Consider the following 20,381-nt stretch of genomic DNA (forward strand, 5'->3'; position numbering starts at 1 on the left):
AAAAATGAGTGTGTGTGGTATTGGTTCATTGGTTGCGTTTTGGGTTGGAAGATGCTACTCTTTGGGAATTACATCTACGCCCTTTTTGCTAGTTTGTTTTTAAAAGAAAAAAAATTAATAAGAGTCTTTTAATGGGAAGAACAAACAAATATTAGTAATAGGAATTCCGAAATTGTTGAGTGTTGATTGAGTCGATCAAATTTAGAAGTATGGTCAGGACGTCAGGTGGAGTCGAGATTGGAGGATGGGAAGTGAGATATATAACAAAGATGCACGAGATCACTTGATATGCACATTGGTTTTCAAGTTATGTTACTCATCATTTGGTTTGTTTGTAAACGTTATTCATATTAAACTTGAAGTTGAAATCCTGTGTTAATTAAATTTGAAGTTTAGTATGAAAAAATCATATAAACCCAAAATCAATTATCCAAAATTAAAATGAGTGATATATTTAAAAGAATTATGACTGATATATAAACCCAATTTATGCTAGAGCAAAGCCTAGAATTCGGAGTATGAGGAAGTATCTGAAAATGGCTTTTATCATTTTTGAGACAAACACTATAGTTAGTTATTGCCAAATTGATTATAACGATGATACTTTTAAATAATTAAATTTAACATCGTGGAGTAGTTTTGTGAGAAAAATTGAATTTCATAAACATAAAACTGACTTATGTTATCAAAATGACCAAAATATATTAACTTAAATGCATAAAACGATTAACATTTGAAGATAATAAACATATAAAACTCGTGTTTTTTGTTGTATTTTTTATCAATAATATATTTAAATGTATATTTTACATTTCCGTTATTCAACATAAGTATCAAAATGTCCTATAAAATCTAACTTCAAGTACCAAACTGTTTTATTTGAAACATTAGGTACTAAAATGTTTGATTGACCATATTTCAGGTACTATATAATAAATTTACCCTAATTATAATTATCAATCTTTTCCGTGATTTGTTTATAATTTTGTCTTTAGAAACTGACTTTTATATGAGAAGCCCTTATAATTACTTTAATAATATTATATATATATATATTATTTCTTACCATTGTAATAATATTATATATATATATATTATTTCTTACTATTGTAATAATATTATATATATATATATATATATATGTGATTGTTTGTTATTTATTGTTCAAATTTTGACCCTTCTTCCTACGCCACTGCTGACTGGCCTCTAAATTCAAGTGCCTCAAGTTGAGCAGCTTTGAGCCCAATAGTGCGAGGTTCCAAAGAAGAAGAAAGAACGCCGTCTAGATTGGTTTGGTCTAAAGGGAGATGTTTCAGCTCAAGGGTCTTTAAGCAATTCAAAGGAGACTGAGGGGCGCTGACTACTTGAAATGCTTCAATCGAGTGACGAAGTTGGGTTCACCTGCCAAACTTATTTTATAGGGTGTTGTATAGGTTCTTGCCAAATTTCCGGAAGCCTCTCTATTAAATAAAATTTAATAGAAATGGGGTGTTGTATAGGCTCTTGCCAAGTCTTGTTCAAGTAGCTTCGTTTCTGTGTGGTATCAGTTGCAGCTGCTAGAAAGATAATTACATACTAGGTAAGGTGTCCCAGCTTCACTGTGGGGTAATACTGCTAAAAATTAAGTAATTAAACCAAACATAAAAATTGAAGTTTGATGAGAAAAAATAAAATAATTTAGTATATATATATATATATATATTTAGTATATATATATACACAAAAGGGATTAGTGGTCCATTACATGTTAATTTGAGTAACGTCAAAAAATTTGCATCTGAAATAGAGGTGGCAAATGGGCCTAAAAGCCCGAGCTCGGCCCGGACCCGGCACGTTAAAAATCAGTCTGGCAAGGCCCGAGTCCGTTAGCAGCCCGGCCCGAGCCCGTTATTATAATGGGTCAGGTCGATATATTTTGGCCCATGTACCCGACACGGCCCGAGCCCGTTTTTAGCCCGGCACGACCCGAGAACGATTAATGGGTCGGCCCGTTAAACACATAATTTTATATTATTGATATCAATATTTAAATAATTATCATTATTAAACTTGAATATTATACTTTTTAAATTAAAATCTATTGATTATTTCATTATTTTAACTACAATATTTGACAAATATTATTAAAATATTAAATAAAACGTCATTATTTTGAGATACGTAACGTTTTTAAAAATAAGATTATGAAATGTGTTGTAGTATTTTATTTATTTTACTACTCTAATAGTTATATAAAACAAATATTCAAAATATATAATATTTTTTATTTTAATTGTGTCATATAATGCTAATGGGCCGGGCCGGGCCGCTTCTTGGCCCGACACGGGCCCGGTCCGACATGGGCTTGGGCCGTGAGCCGGGCCGGCTTAATATTTAAGCAACCCAGCCCGAGCCCGGTACGATAAATAAATGGGCCGGCCCGAGCACAGTTTTGGCCCGTTTGCCTCTTCTAATCTGAAATGCCACTAACACCAAAATTTCTTCAGTTTCGTAGGTTCCCTTGCTCATCAAAGCACATATACAACCAAGTAAATATGAACACAAAACCTAATGTAAAAAACCTGCAATCAGTAAAATAATACTGATATTAACACAATAATGAAAACAAAACATCTAGAGAAAAGTAAGACACCGAAAGAAAATAATAAGAAGCATAACATTAGTCATAACCCAGTTCCAAACAGGAATATATCTTGATTAATATGGTTCAGCTTAATAATGCTACAATTGGAAGTATTAGACGTACACATAATAAAATTAGGAGGAACTTTCTCAAGTTGGGGGTCAATGACGAAAGGAAAGAAAGCTATTTAAACCTCCATATTGTTCTTACCAAAAACAATATATACACATAGAACATTGTTTCCCATTCAAATGTGACCTACTCGGTTCATGTTGAAAAATTATAACCCATCGTAGATTATAAAAAAGCAACAAAGTCAACTTTGTCATTTTTTCATTCCTCAATACATTGCATAGAAGTAGAAAAGTGTAGACCAATCAATTACATCCAATCACATACGGGTTGAGTAACTGAACAATTTCAAACCAAGGGCCAATTAAATTTAGAGCGCCGATAGTATTTGATCATACTAAACAAACTCAAATTGAAACCTTCCTATCACTCTACCGATGCAAAAGTCAAAACCAAAGAAGGCACACAATTTCCCTCATCATTATCATTGATACTGAATAGATCATTTGTCTCAATAATAACTAATAACTAATAACTAATAACATCAATCTAAAACCCACAACCCAGAACCATGTTCACCTACATCTATGAAGATGCAACTATAAGATGTGTTGAGCTTTTATTTCATTTGCAAGAAATGAAGAGCAAAGCTATTGTAATTTTAAAAAGCTAAACACACTAATTATAAGTGTAATTGAAACACATAATAAAACAGTAAAACAAAACAATCAAATTATTGTCATTTGTTGTAATGACTACTCTATCCTGATCAAAATGTTGCCAAGGCACAGTCGAATTCGGAAGCACTATGCAAAGGTATAAACTCTCACTATTGAGCAGCTTATATCAAATAACTAAACTACACCTAAAAGTCTAATGACTTAAGATCAATTGTAAAGAACACACCTAGAATGTCAATATAGAAAGTTTGAATCGTAGTACTTAGTTAATCAATCTTACAGTTGAACCAGAAAACCGTATAAGAATATAGAAATCTTCAATTGATGAGAAGAAACGAAAAAACTAAAACATTAATCCAAACCCCGCCCCAACTAAAGACAGAACGAATGGGGGGGGGGGGCAAGCGAGGGTCACTGCCCCCACTCATATTTCATGTTTTTTTTCTTAAGCTAACCTAAGAAGCCCAAAAACTCAGTAGTCTTTTACTCCAACACCCTCACTGACGATTCTAAATCTCTAACTCCAACTTTCCCATTTTAAATAATAAAATAAAGTCTATAAGGGAAAAGCTAAAAGTCTCTCTTCCATAATTAGATGATCACAGATGAAATGTCCAACCCCTTTCTCTTCTCCACTCTTGTTCAATCCCTAAACCCAATTCCCAAACACCAACTCCTAAATCGTTCTACTTCTCTTCTCCTATTTTAAATCAAGTTTATTCAATCCTCAATCTCTCCTATTATATGTGCAAACGCAGTTCCATCCATCAGCAATAAGGCTTTCTTCATATCTTACCATACTAGTTGTTAACTTGTGATATTTGATTCCTCTCTTCTCTTCTGATTTTAGTTAATTTGTTCCATCTTTACTATGCGATTATTGTTATGAAAATCCTTTTTCTCACCTTTTGCTTACACTGATCATAATTGAATTCTTTCCAGTTGGGTCGGTGTACAAGAATATAGAATTGACCAACACATAGTAAGGCCCAATTTGGCACAGCTGTAATGTGGGCAAATTGATTTTGAAGCTGCTGTGAGCAAAATTGCTTTTAAAACTGTTACGAGAGGAAACAATTGAGGTGTGTGGGAAACTGTTTTGAAAATTGTTGTGAGACCGAAAACAATTTTGAGTGTTTAGTTAGAGTGTTATAATTATTAAAATAAACATACGTTGTTTCTTCTTTTGGATTCTTAATTCCAGGGGACCAGGGGTGAACAAAGACAACCTATGAACTGCCAAATCCTCCTTATCTTCCTTCCTCACAAGTGTGACAGAAAACGTAGGGTATGCCGTGAATGGCACAACTGCTCTTCCATCATTCCTCATTTGGTATCCCATTTTTGGTTTCATTTCTCTGCCATGATTGATAACCTCATTAGATATTTATTATCAAATTCTCTAGTTAAAGAAACAAAGTTCAATCATACATTTATATTCACCTCAGATTCAATTTTTAGAACCTTGATTTCGATCACAAGGGAAATCACTAGTTGGATTATGAGAATTATCAACAAAGGCAGCAACCACACAAACTCTCGAACCACACCAATAAAAGTAGTAATCAGATAATCTAAAGTAAACAAAGCACAACCTTTATCTCAAACTCTAACATCAACAAGCTACATAACAATAGTAACGTCAATTTCTTTACCAACTCCACTATCACAGTCCCACTAGTTAACTCACAAGCAAAAACTCAATCATACCTTCACATAAGCATTGCTTTCATCCTTCACCTCAACTAGCACAACCCAAGTACTATACTCATAATACCAATCCATGCTCATATTACAAGTCATATCAGAAGCAATAATAGCAACCCCATCATCCCCCAGCTTAATATAATACTCACCCACATCAATCTCTTAGATTGTGATATTTGAAACCACCATTTCAACACTCCCCAGAAATGGGAACCTCACAGTTTTCTCACAGATTCCTTCAAAATCAAGACCCTTTTTGAGATATCACTATGGAGGTAAAAAGCTTCATTTTTGGCTTCTACTTGGAGTTGGGTCTGCGTTGGAATCAAAAATGAAGTGAGAAGAAGCATGAACATTATTTGCGGTTCCATTAACATCGGTTTATGGGCAAGAAAAGAAAAGAAAAATTGGTTTTATGGCACATGAAATAGTTGAAGTTCAAAGTTCATATGAGACCCAAATAGATATATAGAAGATTCGATAAGAGGCTTATACACCAAAATCACCAAACCACTCTCTCCTCCATGAAATCATGTCTCTGAAAATAGATGAGGGAAAAAAAGTTTATAATCATTAAAGACTCTCCGTTTTTTTGTAGATGGTTCCCGCAAAAGCAGCCTCAAAGCAACCCGAAGGCTGCTTTTCCAAAACGTGCGGTTGGGAGAATTAATTCCCCTAAAATCAATTTTCTTAGTTTTACCAAATACCTAATTTCAGACCCCAAAGCGCTTTTGCTCACAAAAGCAGCTCCCATAGCCACACCAAACTGGGTCTAAGACTATTGAGGCAACCTCTATTTTTATAAACCTTTTCAAAGTCATTGCTCTCTTGGGAGGTGTTGAATTGAAAACTCTTAATGGATTTTCGAATACAAGTACTTTCCTATGTTTAGTGTTGCAATCTTTGTAAAGATATTCATGAATATGCATACCAACCCTTCGTATCCTTTTGGAAATATGCTCATTGGCTTAATTTTGCAGTAGATTGATGGAAAGATTTTATAAACGAACATCACGATTTTATAAGGGAAGTATCATCTATTCTTGTTCAGAATGAAAGAGCAAAACAAAGCAGAATATAGATTAATTTGAAGGAGCTTCCTTCTTATCCTTGATTAAGAGTCAAAATTTCAAATTATCATCCTGATCTTAGGGATCAGATTCGAAGAGAGTACTTGTTAAGAGGTCCCTGTTAGCCCAAAAATCATGAGATTGTGAAAACACAATGTGGAGCAGGAAAACAAAGCTTCTACAGAAAGTGGTTTAATGAATTTCCAAGGATACTGCATTTTGCTTGTGCTTTTATCTGTTCAAAATAAATATTGGTGACCAAGGAAGAGGTGATTGTTTTACTAGTGTTGGCTTCCGAAACTATAAGAAAAAGAGAGAGAATGCATGATCATGTAGGGAAGACACACAACAGTGGCCACAATCAAGCAGTGAGAAAATGTGAAGATTTAATGAATGAAAAACAACATATTTGGAACATTGTCGATAAGAATGTACGTCTATCTTGAGCTGATTATCGAATTCGTCTAGAAACATCACTTAATTGCATTCGCTTTCTCCTAAAACAAGACCTTGCCTTTCGTGGTCACAACGAGTCAGAGAATTCAAGCAATCTAGATAACTTCCTTGAACTTTTGCAATTTCTTACTAATCATAATGTTGAAGTTAGAGCAGTTGTATTAAAGAATACTCTTGAGAATCTAAATTAACATTACCTAAAATTCAAAAGGAGATAGTGAATGTTGCAGCTGCTGAAACCATAAATGTTATTGTTAGAGATATGGACAATGCATTTTTCTCTATCCTAGCTGATGAATCCAGGGATGTTTCTGTAAAGGAAGAAATATCTATTGTTTTTTATTATGTGGATAAAAATGGTTGTGTGATTGAATCTTTCATAGGCATTGAACATGTACAGAATACCACTGTTGTATCACTTAAGAAAGTCATAGATGCATTGCTTTCTAAACATGGATTAAGCACCTCTATGCTACGGGGCAGAGGTTATGATGGCGCGAGTAATATGTATGGTAAATTTAATGGGCTTAAGACACTAATTTTGAAGGAGAACTCAAGTGCCTTTTATGTTCATTGTTTCGCACATCAGCTTCAATTGGCTCTTGTTGGTGTAGTTAAAAAACATCATATTATTGGTCCATCTAGTGTTGTAAGCATTTTGGGGGCGTCTTCTAAACATCGAGACATTCTTCGAGCAAAGCAATCTCTCAAAGTCATTGAAGCACTGAAAGTTGGGGAAGTTACAAGTGGAAAATGACTCAATCAAGAAACTGAAATTAAGCGTTCATGTGATACACTTTGGAGCTCACATTATGGTACTCTTAAAAACTTTAATGTCATGTTCTCTTCTATCATTGATGTGTTAGATGAAATTGGATATGATAAAGGGAGTTTTGAGCATAAGCATGAGGCATATATCTCTTTACAATTGGTGCAATCATTTAATTTTGTATTTAGTTTGCATTTGATGAGAATAATACTTGGAATCACTCATTAGTTGTCTCAAGCTCTACAAAAAGATGATTAGAACATAATCAATGCTATGGATTTAGTGAAAGTGTGCAAGAGAAAATTGCAAGTTATGAGGGAGAGTGGATGGGTTTCTTTATTGGAGGAAGTTGTCATGTTTTGTGAAAAAAAAACATCAGTGTTCCAAACATGAATTATCAGTATGTATGTCCATTTAAATCAAGGCGTAGAGCTCAAGAAATGACGAATATGCATTACTATCACTTTGATTTTTTTTGTGTAGTGATTGATTTCCAACTTCAAGAGCTAAATAGCCAATTTAATGATGCTAGTACTGAACTTCTCTATTGTTTGACATGTCTCAGTCCTAATGATTCATTTACAACCTATGATAAGCAAAACCTATTGCGTCTTGCTGAGCTTTATTCTCAAGATTTTTCTACATTAGAGTTGTTGTTGCTAGAGAGTCAATTAGAGACATATATTGATAATATGCGATCTAATGACAAGTTTCAAGAATCGCAAGGCATTGCTGGTCTTGCAAAGAAATTAGTTGAGATAAGAAAGCATAAAACATATCTTTATGTTTATTTGCTGATCACTTTGGCACTTGTACTTCATGTTGCTACAACTTCTGTTGAAAGAGCTTTTTCAGCCATGAATATTATAAAGAATCGAGTACGCAATCGGATGGGAGACCACTGGATGAATGACAACTTAGTTGTATATCTTGAGAAAGACGTATTTAGTTCCAATGACAATGAGTCCATTATTCAACGCTTTAAAAGATGGCACCTCGTAGAGGACAATATTAGAGATGGAAGTACTATGCTTTTCTTCCTAATATGTTCTCTATTTTTGCTCCTTGCTAACTCTCTTTTATATTTTTGTGCTATTGAACATTGTTTTTCCAAGTTAAAGAGTTGAGCAAAGAAGTAATTAATTAGTTGTTGTATGACATATATTTTGATTAATGATTATACATTAATGTTAAGCCTCTTAATTATGGATTTAAAAGTCCATGTTTTGTTCTTCATTTTCTTAATTACATTAGTCGTACTTCTCTGTTTTTTTTTTGTACAATTGTTGTTTGTGGAAATATATCTATATTTGAGTCAATGAAATTTTGCCCCCATTGAAATACATGGCTGGTTCCGCCACTGCCCCCAATAACAACGTTCAATTGCATTAATAAAAACCAAATGATTAAGCTCCCCATGGCGAAATTTAAGTGAAGGGTATCTACACCCTGGATAACAAAGTAGATTGTGAGAATGAAATTGAAGCTTTACCTTTCAAAACATGATGGGAGAGGAAGTTGGGAGCAGAGGCTTTGGCGGATTACAGCAGTGATTTGGAATTACCACAGCGATTCGGATTGCACCAATGGCGTGAACACTTTTGGGATTTGAAAGTTGTAGGTTTTTTGAGACCGAGGGTTCAAGATTGAACACTCACGTAGACTTTTTGGTTTCTTAAAAGTTTTTGAGTCTTCATTGACAGGATTTTTAGCTTCCGAATACCCGTAAAAAAACATGATTTGGAGACAGCGCGGTGAACTTTTGGGGATTGAAGATTATGGGTTGTGGAGACAGAAGATTGAAGATTGAAAACTTAGGTACAAGTCAGCTTAATTGGTTTCTGAATGAGTTTGGGGGTGAAGAGATAAAGTGATGGGGTTTTTTGGCCTCATAGTTGACGATGAAGCGGTGGAAATTGTAAGACTAATGGAGGAACATAGAGAGAATACAATCCATTTTCATGTCCAAAAAATTCAGTTTTCTATGAAAGAGGTGGCAGCGTAAATTGTCCGAAAAACTTGGATAGTCTCAATGGGCTTGTGAACAGTACCTCAAGGTGAATAGTAAGTAACAAATGATATATAGTAAAGTAGGCGATCTTTCTCTATACTTGTCATTTAGGGCGTGTGCATGATGACATAACAGAGGGATTGAATCTGCATCATAGTTTTTTTTTTTTTTTTGCTGAGAAGAACCATAGATTGATGTTTTGCCACACTCAATATCGTCAGAACCACTAGTGTTGTTTATAACTTTGACTAAATTTGCTTCAACACATTGGCTCCCGATATATCAAATTTCATGAGTATTCAAAGTTGATTGCTGAATGCAACCACATACACAAAATAATACATTCAACTGGCTTTATAATAATCGTGACATTGAGCCAGTTCAATCATTCATCATTTCGTTACATAGAAATTGGTTCTCAACCGAAAACCAATATTTTGACTTTATCAAAATATCACACGGAATCAGATTCCTTAGGTTCACTATGTCTTACGAATGGAACGAGTTCACCAGCAGCAGAAGCCTCCTCTTCAACACAAACATCATCTCTAACCCTAAAACCCGCATGCACCAAAATTACCGGAGTCACACAAGCCAAAGTCAGAAATAGATGTTTTGCCGCTTCTGTGACTATGAGCTCAACCATGGTCGCAATTACCAGCAACACCAGAATCAGTCTCCTATCGATGATCTTGTATTGCAGGACAACAGAATCAGCTGGTACTAACCTCATCACCGCAAGCAGCGAGCATGTCAGAGCCGTCATCGCTATCAGAAAGATCAAGGAGAGCTTACGCTGCGGGACGAGGGTTATGAAGAGTATGATCCATATGAAAAGTATGTAGTACAATCTGTAGTAACTCAAGTTTCTGAAGATTCGGGAGGCTGGGGACTTGGGGATGTTGAAGGGAAATAAGAGGGTGAATTCGATTTTCATTCTTGGTGTTGAGTCTTTTAGTTCGTGAGGATGTGCTGTTGGGAGAGGTGGGGATGTTGAGATGGTGGTGGATGGCCTTTGCACGGGGCCATGGTTAGCCATTTTGGTGTCTTGACTTGCAAAAGCTATGGAGAGTTGGAGATTTGATTGTGTTTTCAGGTATATGTATCATGTTGAAATTGCTGAATTATATAACAACAATGAGATATGCCTCGAGGAAGAAGATCGAGAAGATCAGTGTCATGTATGACTCACTGTTGGAGCCAATGGACGACTCGCAAGTCTCGCATCTTGACATTTCTTTGATGGTAAATTTTGACCAAAATAATAACATAAAAGGGAAAAAATTGATTAAACTTGCAAATTTTGCAATAGCCCTCTTGTGAAACATAGACCAAATTAACAATTGAGAAAGAATATCACATGTTACAGTAACATTATATTAATTAGAATGTGTCTCAAACATTACACAAGATTGACAAGAAGCATTTGAAACATTGAGTTGAAGGATCGGTGACCTCTAACTTGAGTGAAGAGTTACACCATTTGCCCTTATCCCACGTCCGACACTCGGACTATAGATCGAGTAACCACATTAATTAATTTGAGAGTTGCGACATCTCTCTGACCAATTCCGAAATGGAAAATCAAGTTCGGAGGCGACTTTATTTTTATGAATCTTGACCTCCATATTGAAGTTTCCTCGTAATGAAGAGATTGAAGATGGACGACTTCAATCATGTATAGCTACAATCTTCCCCTATCTCGTTCAATGATAAACACTCTTGAGTTTCGGAAACAAAAAACAAAAAAGAATAATGACTCTACAAGGCAAAATCCAACCCATAGGGCAGCTTGAGTATAGGTCCTGTTGTTGTTTGGTTATTTTATGTTATTCGTTATTAATAAAACTGATGTTTCTTTCATTACAAAACTATCTTAATTTCGACTTCATTCATAACTAAATGTAATCTTAATTTAAACTAACATTTTCGCACGTGCCAAGACACATACGAAATGACGTGGTTAGTGTTTTACTGCTTATAAACTAACTTCTTTTACTGTTGTTTGAATATGTGCACCACATGTTATATTTATATTTTTTGAGAGAATTTGGAAAAGAAAGTGGTTTCATTATTTTAACATTACTTTCTTACCTACTATTTAAATATAATCAATTTAAAGTTATATATAGGAAACATGTGTTTGACGGTTACCTATGACAAATTGATTTAATATATAGAGATGTTGTGTCAGTGACATATTTAAACTCCACACACAATGAATACTAGCATTTACTCATGAATATTTTCACGGAAGTTAAATTGATCATAACTTCACACTACCCACTACCCATATCACTTTTCCATAATTATCTCTTAATTGTATTTATTTATTTTGCTTTTTATCTTATAGTCTTTATGTTTATTTATGAGAAAATAATGATGGAATGGTAAATTTATCAGTTCATAATTTGGTGGTACTTTCCTACTTGCTTTATAATAGTATCGATATAATTTTTGTAATAGTCAATAATCTAATATTCAGCTCTGCAGAGAACTAGAGGAGTGATAATAGAGGGGTTACCCGGTCCTTATTTTAGACTTACTAGGCAGTATGTTTCTTCCATTAATTAGTAGATTACCCAAATTAAGTTTTGGTTTTGCCTTATTCCCTTCCCTAAGTTTTGTACTCTCATCTTCTGTTTTTAGAAAATCTAAATCAACGTTTCTCCCCATTTTATTTTGGGGTCAATCCTGCTTGGCAATCCAAATCCCTTCCCTCGGAGCCTCATCTTTTGTGTCGTAACTAGCTAGGGAATTGAAATCGTAACTGTTTTCACTTGTATAAATATGTAATTCCCTTGAGTTTATAGGTAGAAGCCCCCTCCATTTCATCCATTTGAGCTGCACTTCTGCCTCATAGATAAGGTACATTGCTGAAGAACAATGTCGTTCAGAATGCCGGCATCGATGAGGAAATTAGCCATCATATGCATCTCTTCAATACTATTAGTATCAACGGTGGCCGCCCTGACCTTTGATGTTGGTGACCAAAACATAAAACGCCCAAGTCACCTTGCAGATGACAGTCTTCCCATTGATGGTGACACAAACACCCGAGGCTCAGGCCGTCGCCTCCTCACAGATGAGGACGTACCTATTGACGGTCACGAAGATCGATCAGAACTACCTGAAATAAATGCTGATTTTAACACAAATGCTGATTTTAACATTCCAGGTCAAAAGGCTCACCGCAATGCGGATGGCAGCCAACCTATTTTTAACCAGGATGATGATTACCAAGAAATTCCCTAATCGTTTGATCATGCAAACACCCCAGGCCAAAGTTGCTGCCTCCATAGAGGCCGATCTCAGTGTACAAGTATAGAGGTTAAGCGTTCTTCTCCTCCAACTTTTGTACAAAGAAATTCTCACAACTATGGGATTCATAGACAAATGTATCCAAAAAAAGAAAGAAAAGAAGTTAGCTAAGTTCAAGAGTTTCACAGATCAGGAACATTAAAAAATAATCTACACTACAGGTAAATGGCTAAACTATTTATCAGGATAATTTTAGCAAGTCAAATCAATGAGCATTAGTAACATGGATCCCAAAGCATTTTAAGAAATGCATTCATTAATAAAGGGATTGTTGTCCACTGGTTTTCTTAATAGTCATGGTATTTTACAAAAAGCAAAAGGATAATCTTTCATCATAGTAAATATTTAGGATATTCATCATCACTGCATAAAAAAGTCAGGAGCAGCCTGGCCAAATTTTGTCAAGGACATGGCTGTGTTTTACATTTCCATGAATATATACTTTAGGCTCTTTTACCTGAAACAAGTATGGAGTAGTTAATATAGTGACTTAAATAAATCGATATATGCCCACATTTAATTATAAAAAATAAAAATAAAAACAGAACCCCTACCAGTAAAATTGGTGGGAACCCAATTTGACGACGAACACGTGAAAACCCATTTACAGAGGATAGACACTTGAATCCATTGATTGCAGGATGCTCACTGTTATATATGGAAAAAGAAAAAGAATCAAACATCCAACACAAAAAGTAAAAGACCGTATTTTGTAAACCGGAACATCTAACTTGCACTATTGAAGAAACTTTTGGATTTTTGGAATGTAGGTATGCATCCATTGATAGGACATAAGCACTACAATATTCACAAGGACAACGCATCTGTGCCTACATCGTAGCTCATTGACTTACTGGTTCCCACATTTTAACTAACAGAATGCATTCTAAAGATTCTGTCCTGGCAACAAGTACAGGCATGAATTCAATAATTACATGTGGATCCTTAATGTGCAGTATATGTGACGTTTTTCGTCCAACTACTTTGCTAGTATTTGATTATACTAAAGTCAAAACAAAAACTCACTTGATAAGATATTTGAAATTTCTCTGGCATAATTCTTCCTTCGGAATTCCTTCCTCTTTCGAATATCTGCCAACAAGATAGATATCAGATCACTAGTTTGTATTCCAAAATTCTTGTTTCCCAAATAGCAAACACAGCAGTAATAGAATTTATACCATAATCATAAATTAAACCTAAATTAAATCAAGTACAATCAGGCAAACCTCCATGGAAAATCATGTTCACAAAAGCGGGATATTCCATTCATGGCTGAGTACGTATCAATATGGACCCAGATTTCTTCTGTTCTGTTCCCAGAATGACCTGTTAGATTTCACATCATCAGATTATAGCCAAAACTGCATAATTCCACATTTATAAGGTAAATTTAAGAATACAAGTCAGTGTTACTTATAAAGAGATACCAACAATAAAGTTATAAGTTAGTAAACAAGTTCCATTAGCTCTAGAACTCAAGAAAGAAAAGTGAATACAAAAATACTTGCATTGCACATAAATAATCTAAGCCTGTACTTTGAGTAATTTCAGGTGTGCATTAGGGCTTGGAAAAAAAAAAGCATTTTCAGCAAACTTAAACCCAAAGCAAGGACCAAGCTTGTGAAAGCCTTTCAAATGGGGAAACAAGTAGCAAAGTGCTCAGTGAGTAAAATCCTAACTAAAATTGGATGATACCCAACAAATACAGAAAGTAAAACAAACGGCAGAATGTGACATATTATTTCAGGATGAACCAGCAATGAAGGAAACATTATATTCATTTTGTTCAATACAAGTGCAACAAAATGACTTCGGTAATAGCAGAAAGTCCCCAGAAATAAATAAACAGTGGCGATAAAAAAATTGGTCTGTGCACGTGCAAAAAAATGACTTGTATAAAAGGCAAATGTACCAAACAGAAAAAAACAAGCAGCCTCACCAATCTTATGCAAATGTTTTAAAGCATGACCACTGGGATAATTCTCATTGGATGCCATGAAAGTTATGGCCGTGCACCCTAGACTACAAAGCATAAGATCAGTAAAGGAGGTGATTATATATTGTTCCCCATCAAAAAGAATAGTTGAAGATCTAACCTGATGAACATTAATCCGAGCATAATTAAATAGAGAAACTTCCAGAATGTCTTTTTTCTATTGTTGTAGCTGTAGTGAGGAAACACAAGAATTCATTTCTATTAGTATTTGAACCTGTAACAATAACAATAATTACCAAGAAAAAAAAGACTGTTGTGGGATACATGCAACTTGACAACCTTGCTAACAGAGTTTATATCCTAATATTTATCTCTTTTGAACTACTACAATTTCCAGGACAAAAGGTGAGATGATGTGCTATGACTAAATAGGTTGAAATACATCAGTCAAACAACCTCTGGAACGAGTAATTGAGGAATAAAGGGAAAAATTACTTTAGATCATATTTGAAGATGAAATTTAAACAAATAATCTAGCTAAGAACCAATGTAAGTAGAGACAACATACATTCTAGTAGCTGCGATTGCAGCAGATAAGTTGAAGATTGGAATTGAACTAATGATAAAGCGGAGCTCCTGCATCATGAAATTATAGTCAATTCCATAAATAAGCAGGATTAAGTCCACTGAACTCCCAAATGAAAGCATTTTACCTTATGGGGCAGCTTAGAGTATAGTAAAATAAAGGAAAAGACTGGAATAGTGAACGGCAAAACCCTTCTGTCAAGTACGATCCCTAGCTGCAGGAAGATTGTGTTTCGAGTTAGAAAAATGGGGGTTTATGGGTTGCAGGAAAGTAAAATAAACCATATGCTGAACAAGTTGAGAACATTGAAACCATAATTCCGATTTCTCTGTCTATTGGTTTTCCCCCACCAATTATTCTACATTCTTGCATCAATGAAGAAAAAGAAAGCACTTCAATCAACTAACAAAAATAAAGCAATGATCCAAGTCAAAAGTTCATATTTCACCCTTCGAAAGGATTTTTTTTCCTGAAAGAAAAAATAGCCTGCAATCTATACCTTACCAAAAGTAGTTCGCATTCTGACATAGAAATAATTCTAAGCAATTTACTATATATCTATTTTAATTATTTTAATATGCCCACCCCATACTCAGAAACAAAAGTACAAAGACCTAAATTCAGTGCATATAGATGTACCCCATCATGTTATGTAACCCATCAATTTTATAAATTAGTAAACATTCTAAGCGGAGGCACAAACTAGTGGCAACCATCATAATGAAAGAGAACATTTAGATAATAGTATATCTTTCTTCAAGAGCCAGACTCACCAGGAAAAGAGGGTATGCAGCAAGCAATGAGCGAGGAAGTGCTGAAGTGAAGTACCAGTGAAATCTATGTGTCTGAATAAATCGTTTAGGAAATCTAATGATATATTTATTAGGGAACTACATAAAATGAATGCAGAATCACATTTTCCTGTCACAGAGACAAATAATTACTCAAGAAGGCTATGAACAAGACTAACTTCTGTTGGAGAAAACAAATGCTTCTATGAATAATGAATAAAAGGTTACCCTATTTCAAAATGCACCGCTAGCACTTGAGGAAAATTATTCTTACACAAGCTTGTCCAGAGCTCAAACTATATGATAAATACTGAGGTATAACTAAGTAAACACCTAGTAAGAATTGAAGCATGCTTAAATGAATTTTTTAAATCCATCTTGTGATTACATACAAAAGGAGCAAGTCAGGTTGAAAGAACATCAAACAGTCTTTTAAAGGATACACCCCACTCTGAACTTCGATTCAGAACAGAATTGAACCAGAAAACTTCAAATTCAGGCCAAAGTAATCTCTTCCACATTATTGAATCTACAAATACAGTAAAACCTGCACTGCAACGAATCCAATTCCAATATCAATTCAGAAATTGCTACAGTGGGAAATAGAGACAAAGTAATTTAAAATTTTGTGATAATAGAAACATATAAGAACCTGTGCACAATAGAGCACACAAAGTGCAGCACTTCAGTGCCTTCCAGAAAGAAATTGATCTAGTCTACAATGGAAAAAAATGAAAAGAGGATTAAATCCTTGCTGTTGGGCAGAATATTTAGCAGACTATCTCATTGTGATCGTAATAGGCGATGAATGATATGAACATAGAAAACACAGTCTGATGTCCACATAATAGGTACACCTTATCAAACACCAAAAAATAATAATTGCTTCATAAGATCATGACACAGAAAAGTACCATAACCAGTGCAGAACAACTTTTGAGGTACCTTATTCTTTAGTTGTAATAAAGTACCATAACCCATTGCACAAATATATGTTCCGACCAGGCATCCAGTCAAGTTACAACCTTCTCTCATTATTTAGCTCCCCCCTCCCTTATTTCTTCCTTCAACAAAATCCTGGATCCTCCTATTAACTCACTCGTAAGTCTTGGCAGGGTCGTTTCCTTTTTCTTTTTGTGCACTGGCCGGCGAGCACCAAAGTGCTTCAGAATCACCCCAAATAATAAATTATAATTAAAACTATTAGGGAATGAATCTACCAGGTATGTGTCTAAAATACTGTGAAACATCTTAAGATGTTTTCCTGTGCATTCTCTATTAATACATCTTGTAAATCATTTTATGTTTTGGATTATTTTATCTTCTAAACTCTCTGAACTGGGGAGCTCTTCTTCTATTAAGCAAGATAAACAAGAGACCAGGTAAATACACCAGCCAGAAAGTATATTAGATCATATCAGATACAAAACTGAAAGGTTGCTGAAAATAATTTATACGAATGTAAAGAAAGTTATCCACCAGAGGAAAGAAGAGGTGTACCAACAAAAGCTCCAAGCCAACAGGACATAGAAGTAGCAGAATATCACATCTTAAAATAACGGTAGCAAAGATCTGATCAAGGAAAACAAGGAACTGTAAGAGTAATATACAAAATCAATAAAAAATAATAAGAAAGTCGCCCAAGGGGTACTACAAAAGTTTGTATGAAACAACAGAAGCAAGCTTATTCCATATGCTAGTTGCAAGTCTATAATATAATATCCTTGTACAATTAATCCAAGTAAAAACATATCATTTCCTTGTCAGCATTAAGGAAACAGTAAAGGTACGTCTGTGGCAGAAATGGCAATACCTTCTTCATCCACTACCCAGAGTTACAATATCTATTTAATGTTAACATTAAGGTTTCTATATTTTATTTGGTTGAAAAAAAATTGACAAAGTGATTTTTTTAATGTAAAACAATAATTACAGTTTTACAACAAAAACGGATATACTTAATATACTTTCGGCTGTGTGCAATCTACAAACCAGAACATTACAATAAATATATGACACGATTTAGAAATTTCACCCAATGAAAAAAAATTATACTAAAGACAATACCTCTGACCCAATGTCTTGATTTCCCTATCTTTTTCAGTTAAAAAAAATATTTTTATACAGAATGGTTCACAATATTTTCGAGAATGTTGGCCTAGAAAATTCAGACACTAAGGCGGTCCACTTGGTCCATCTTTTCAACAAGCCAGAATAGCTAATAGTGAATGCTTAGTCTGCATTTGTATTAACTACCAAACCCAGATCCACAACTAGCAATACTTAACATTACTATGGCCAAACCGAGGAAACTGCAAAAAAGTGCTCAAAATTCAAATACGGTACACAAAATGACAAAGCAATGACACAGAATCTGATATTAGCATATAACAACATACCAGACAATTTAAAGCTGCATAAGACTTCTCCTTTAACCAATATCCATATGCCAAGTTGACTACAACAAAAATTAGAAATTAAATGTAACGCTACAAGAGCGATCTATATATAAAATCAGCAGAGAAAAGTATAGAAGATATGTACTCCTTCCAACCTAAAAGTGTTAATTATACTCGGCTCCGGGATTGGATGTCTAAAATCTTCAGAGGTTTTCCCTCTTATAGACTCTAAGTACATGCAACTATCTCCAGAGTAATAAATAAAATGCCAGAAAAAAAAAAGCACATACCATTTATATCTGCTGACCTTTACTAAATCTTATATGGTACACTAAAACTGATCAGTGTAGGGGCAGTGGAAAATAAATGATATGTCAAACGAATAATCAGAAGAATTAGCTGTACATGCTGTTCTGAATTCATACACTCCTTTAGAATTACAGAAAAACATAACTGTGCATCAATAAATTAGACAAGAAGAGGTTTACTACCTGCGCCTAGAGCTAGTATATTTGGGAGTGGACGGGTACAGTAGAACAAAAGGTGGAATTGAGTTGCAGTCAGTATTACAAAAAAAGCTTCTACCTGACGCCCAAACTTTTCTCTAACCTGCTAAATTGAAATAATTAACAGTATTACTTATCTTACCTAACAGAATCATGAACCTCCATGATGCAAATGACAGGGATTCAATAGGCACATACCTGAAGACGAAAGAAGCGTAATGTAGATAATATGATGCATCCTAATGTCAAACGAACTGGAAAATAGCAACTAAAAATCAGCATATCGATATACCACACAGTTTATATGAAACAATAAAATGATAGATTAAAAGATGTTCAATGGGGGGAAGATAGCACGCAGAAATTTATACATGTTTTTTTCTTTATATAAACAATTATGAATTGCTGATCCAAGTACACCGGAAGTATACAAGAGCTAACCATTTAAACTGAAAATAAACTTATCTCCAATTAACTCCTCAATACTAGATGACCTTCCAAATTATCATCAAACCACCATGAAGAGTGGCCACATATGAAAAAAAAAAAAGTAAATTCGCTCAATTAACCCCAGAAACAAATAAAAACAAGGGCCCAATCATAAAGTGGATAAATGTTATAACGTGTAAAATACTCAGAAAAACAATTGTCTGATTACAGCAAACCTAAATAACGTACTTGCAATAAGACCGCAAGTCTTTGGCATGCGCAGCAAGCTCATTGCTAGAACAGATGGGGATGCCAAACTCGATACAAGCAAAGCACCTAGAATTTCAAAATCAGTAACAAGTCAACACCTAAATTTACCAAAATCAATCGATTCCAATACCAAAATCCCTGCACCAGAACTCCAAATCTACTAAACTACTAAGCTGAACCACAATCCTAGCCCTATCTTAACAACTTCAGAAACCACAAACTCACCGAGAAAACTCCGAGGCACAACTCCTGGGAACTCCAAATGATCATACTAATAGCAAACCAAAACATCCAAAACCGAGCAATTAGTCAAAACATCCAACATTTCCTCACACTGAATCAACTTCCAAAGCCAAAGAATTTACTCTTACATTGTCCAAGTTTTGCCGATGATATAGAATATCATGCATTGCCTAAATCAAACAAATCGCAAAGTTACCAAGCAAGATTTAGCCATAGAATTAAGAACAGAGAACCAATATTCTATGCATATATACTAAAACGATTACAGGATTAGTAATTTGATCTTAATGATAGTAAAAAGTTTCAGATTCTATCAGTTTTCTCTCGATGAGCAAAAGCAGTAAAAATCGAAGGAGGTGAAGCAAGAAGGAGAGGTTTTTTACCTGAACGTTGAAGCTTTCTTCAACCTTAGTGTAAGGGGCCATGAAGACATAAAACGCAGCTACTGATCCGAGTAGCACATCGTAGCCGAATCGCTCTAGAAATTTCGAAGACTTGAGAGAAGCCAT

General features: G+C 34.7%; 2 protein-coding genes across 7 annotated transcripts; both read right to left on the minus strand.

Moving 5' to 3' along the window:
- Positions 1 to 9,602: 9,602 nt before the first annotated feature.
- Positions 9,603 to 10,472, minus strand: LOC126803179 (PRA1 family protein F2-like). The gene has a single exon (XM_050530947.1). It carries the CDS (start codon positions 10,425 to 10,427, stop codon positions 9,843 to 9,845), a length of 585 nt encoding a protein of 194 aa, XP_050386904.1. The 5' UTR covers positions 10,428 to 10,472; the 3' UTR covers positions 9,603 to 9,842.
- A 2,461-nt stretch (positions 10,473 to 12,933) lies between these two features.
- On the minus strand, positions 12,934 to 20,381 carry LOC126803172 (dol-P-Man:Man(7)GlcNAc(2)-PP-Dol alpha-1,6-mannosyltransferase). 6 transcript variants are annotated; one of them, XM_050530936.1, is made up of 19 exons: positions 20,256 to 20,381; positions 20,001 to 20,042; positions 19,855 to 19,900; positions 19,609 to 19,695; positions 19,129 to 19,184; positions 18,916 to 19,033; positions 18,425 to 18,483; positions 17,526 to 17,597; positions 16,678 to 16,741; positions 16,469 to 16,572; positions 16,008 to 16,079; positions 15,362 to 15,448; positions 15,217 to 15,284; positions 14,809 to 14,877; positions 14,652 to 14,734; positions 13,939 to 14,038; positions 13,736 to 13,801; positions 13,264 to 13,357; positions 12,934 to 13,166 (listed from the first exon to the last, which is right to left on the minus strand). In XM_050530936.1, the coding sequence occupies exons 1-19, from the start codon at positions 20,379 to 20,381 to the stop codon at positions 13,086 to 13,088; spliced, it is 1,494 nt and encodes a 497-aa protein (XP_050386893.1). In that variant the 3' UTR covers positions 12,934 to 13,085. The 6 variants fall into 6 exon arrangements, with proteins under 6 accessions (XP_050386893.1, XP_050386892.1, XP_050386895.1 ...); XM_050530935.1 differs by having other exon boundaries at positions 18,916 to 19,036; XM_050530938.1 differs by having other exon boundaries at positions 19,129 to 19,169; positions 20,256 to 20,375.

Source organism: Argentina anserina, chromosome 7 (genome assembly GCF_933775445.1).
Source record: "Argentina anserina chromosome 7, drPotAnse1.1, whole genome shotgun sequence".
Taxonomy (NCBI): domain Eukaryota; kingdom Viridiplantae; phylum Streptophyta; class Magnoliopsida; order Rosales; family Rosaceae; genus Argentina; species Argentina anserina.

Bases quoted from the DNA above. Each gene is read 5' to 3' on its own strand.
- LOC126803179 (XM_050530947.1), bottom strand. From the start codon at position 10,427: ATGGCTAACCATGGCCCCGTGCAAAGGCCATCCACCACCATCTCAACA.
- LOC126803172 (XM_050530935.1), bottom strand. From the start codon at position 20,381: ATGGCTTCTCTCAAGTCTTCGAAATTTCTAGAGCGATTCGGCTACGAT. The intron at 13,802-13,938 runs GTTTGCCTGATT...TCTTGTTGGCAG, and splicing joins GAACATGATTTTCCATGGAG to ATATTCGAAAGAGGAAGGAA. The intron at 13,358-13,735 runs GTGAGTTTTTGT...CATATATAACAG, and splicing joins AATTTCAAATATCTTATCAA to TGAGCATCCTGCAATCAATG.